The sequence below is a fragment of the Hyalella azteca genome, unplaced genomic scaffold (genome assembly GCF_000764305.2).
Source record: "Hyalella azteca isolate HAZT.00-mixed unplaced genomic scaffold, Hazt_2.0.2 contig16542, whole genome shotgun sequence".
Classification (NCBI taxonomy): Eukaryota; Metazoa; Arthropoda; class Malacostraca; order Amphipoda; family Hyalellidae; genus Hyalella; species Hyalella azteca.
Genome location: NW_025946360.1, coordinates 85095 through 87821, shown reverse-complemented (window position 1 = coordinate 87821; position 2727 = coordinate 85095). Strand labels below are relative to the sequence as shown.

The window sequence follows — 2727 nt, the reverse complement described above, 5'->3', positions numbered from 1 at the left end:
CTATTTTTAGTTTTGCAATATTTTGATTACCTAGTTTAGCTGCTACAACATTTCTACNCCTGTCCCTTGTTACCCTGCCTGTCCCTTGTTACCCTGCCTGTCCCTTGTTACCCTGCCTGTCCCTTGTTACCCTGCCTGTCCCTTGTTACCCTGCCTGTCCCTTATTATCCCGTTTGACAGTACCGTATGTGTTTTTTTATTCTGTCCATCATCAATGGTCACCTGTCAAAAATTCCATTTAAGACATCAAGGAAAGGATTGAAGTGACTGTTTTGAAAAGGAACTTTTGAGGATAATTGATGTTGCACCATAAGTTTAAATTGTCATGATTTATTTCAGAATTGGTCTTTCGTTGTGTCAGTAAAATATTTTACTTGATGCTGCAATAGAGTAATGTTTGGTTGCATGTAATGCAGCAACCACAGTTGCAAGCTGGAGCTCCACGGCCCTTCCAGCCGATGTCTAATTCTGGAGCCATGAGCATGACAGGTAAATTTTTTTTATCTTAATTCAACTGCATAACTTCTTTTTTTTTTTTTTTGCTTTACCTTTTAATATTTCAAACAAGTGCTAAATTTCATGCATAAATAATCATTAATTGGTGTAATTTGGCAGAAGTTTTTCTTTTATGCAAGTTTGATTAAAGACAAGAGTATGTTTTTTATCAATAATCTTCTTGTTCGTTTGTTTCAAGGAATCTAACAAAATCCTCATCCATAACCTCAATGCCTCCTTGAGCTCCAATACCTCCTATGGAATACCACCAAAATAATGAAAATTGTATTTTCAAAACTTTGCAATCTATTAAAATGTCATTTGGAAAACTGCTTTTTGATCTCCCAGCACTAGCAAGAAATTTTGTTTGGCTCCTTGAAAAAACAAACAAGAAGATTATTAATAAAAAATATGCTGTGGTCTTAAATCAATCTTGCATATAATAATCATTACTGTGGTTTATTATACAATCATGTGCCAGCATGGGAAGGCAAAGATTATATTATAAATGAAAATCCTGATTACATCCAACCAAGTAAGCCTACTGGGAAACAGCCTGATTCACATTGTTTAATGTAATAAGAGGATTAATATTCATAATATTAATAATGATAATAATAGTAAGAGTATTTAATAAACTGGTTGGCCCTTCAAATCCTACTCATCTTTCAGGTTTCCCTCAGTCAGCTCGACCAATGGGCATGATGCCTCCAGGCCCACCCAGACCCGGAATGCCTGTAGGGGCTCCTCAAGGCATACAAGGAGGCCCCAGAATGCCTCAAGCTTCTCCTCAAAATCTGCAAACTCCCATGCCTCAAGGACCACCAAGATTGCCTCCTAACAATGCATCCATGGGTAGGTAAATTTATTATTTCCTTTGACCACCAACAGGTGTGCCTCAGCTACAGCAGCAAATGGCAAATGTTAGCCTTGGTGGTGGATCTCAAGAGCAGGTGAGCAAATACAATGTAAATCAGGATTCTTCTTAGTTTTCAAATGAAGTTTTTATGAATTTATTTACATTGCTCTGTAATTGTCTCGTATCATACATAATAATAGCATATCTAGCAAGTTTCCTCATCTTCATGCTTCAGAGGGGTTTGAAGTTATTCATTCATGAAGAAAAATAAATGGAATGTATGATGCAATTTGAGATTGTAACATTTTCGTTATAGAGTACGGTACGGTACGGTACGGTACGGTACAGTAAGGAATTATGTAAAACTATAAAGAAAATGTTTACCAAATATTTGTAAACAAAGGTTTGCCATTTTTCTGCAGACATTCAAAGGAAGTTCCATCAGCTCCAGCTCACCTTCATCGTTGACAAATGGGTTTCCATTAGCTCCCTCTCCTTCACCTTCACATGGTCAGAGCAATCTGCCTCAGACATCTGTTGCATCCATGACCTCAATGCCTGCTGGAGCTCCAATGCCTCCTATGTCTTCTGGGACTCCCATGCCTTCTGGGGCTCCAATGCCTCCCTTGTCTTCTGGGGCTCCGATGCCTCCCATGTCTTCTGGGGCTCCCATGCCGCCTATGTCATCTGGGGCTCCCATGCCTCCTATGTCATCTGGGGCTCCAATGCCTTTTATGTCATCTGGGGCTCCAATGCCTCCTATGTCATCTGGGGCTCCAATGCCTCCTATGTCTTCAGCGGGCCCGATGCCAAGTATGGCTAGGCCTGGAATGGTCATGCCACAGCCAGGAATGTCGAGACCACTTGGCCCTGGTATGGCTCCTACCCAAGGCCCAGGCATGGCTCCACCTCCTGGCCATGGCATGGCTACTCAAACTGGCCCTGGGATGGCTCCTCCCCGTGGTCCAAATATTGCTCCACCACCTGGCTCCGGCATGGCCCCTCCTCGTGGTGTGGCCCCTCCTCAAGGCATGGCCCCTCCTCCTGGCATGGCCCATCCTCCAGGCATGGCCCCTCCTCCAGGCATGGCACCTCCTCAAGGCATGGCCCCTCCTCAAGGCATGGCCCCTCCTCCAGGCATGGCCCATCCTCCTGGTATGGCTCCCCCTCCTGGCATGCCCCCTCCTCCAGGCATGGCCCATCCTCCAGGCATGCCCCCTCCTCCAGGCATGGCCCATCCTCCAGGCATGCCCCCTCCTCCAGGCATGGCTCCTCCTCGTGGCATGGCCCCTCTTCCTGGTATGGCTCCTCCTCCGGGCATGGCCCCTCCTCCTGGGCCCGGGATGGCACCTCAGGCTGGAGGCTTTAGCTCA

General features: G+C 45.1%; 1 protein-coding gene across 1 annotated transcript in view; it reads left to right on the top strand.

The window, feature by feature from the left end:
• The first annotated feature begins 339 nt into the window (after nucleotides 1-339).
• Nucleotides 340-2727, top strand: part of LOC108666166 (protein transport protein Sec24C) — a 12511-nt gene continuing 10123 nt past the window's right edge. Inside the window, exons 1-4 of the mRNA XM_047884931.1 lie at nucleotides 340-489; nucleotides 1168-1350; nucleotides 1387-1448; nucleotides 1777-2722. Of these exons, the coding sequence (XP_047740887.1) occupies nucleotides 411-489; nucleotides 1168-1350; nucleotides 1387-1448; nucleotides 1777-2722 (1270 nt within the window). The 5' untranslated portion in view covers nucleotides 340-410. The remainder of the gene's footprint in view (nucleotides 490-1167; nucleotides 1351-1386; nucleotides 1449-1776; nucleotides 2723-2727) is intronic.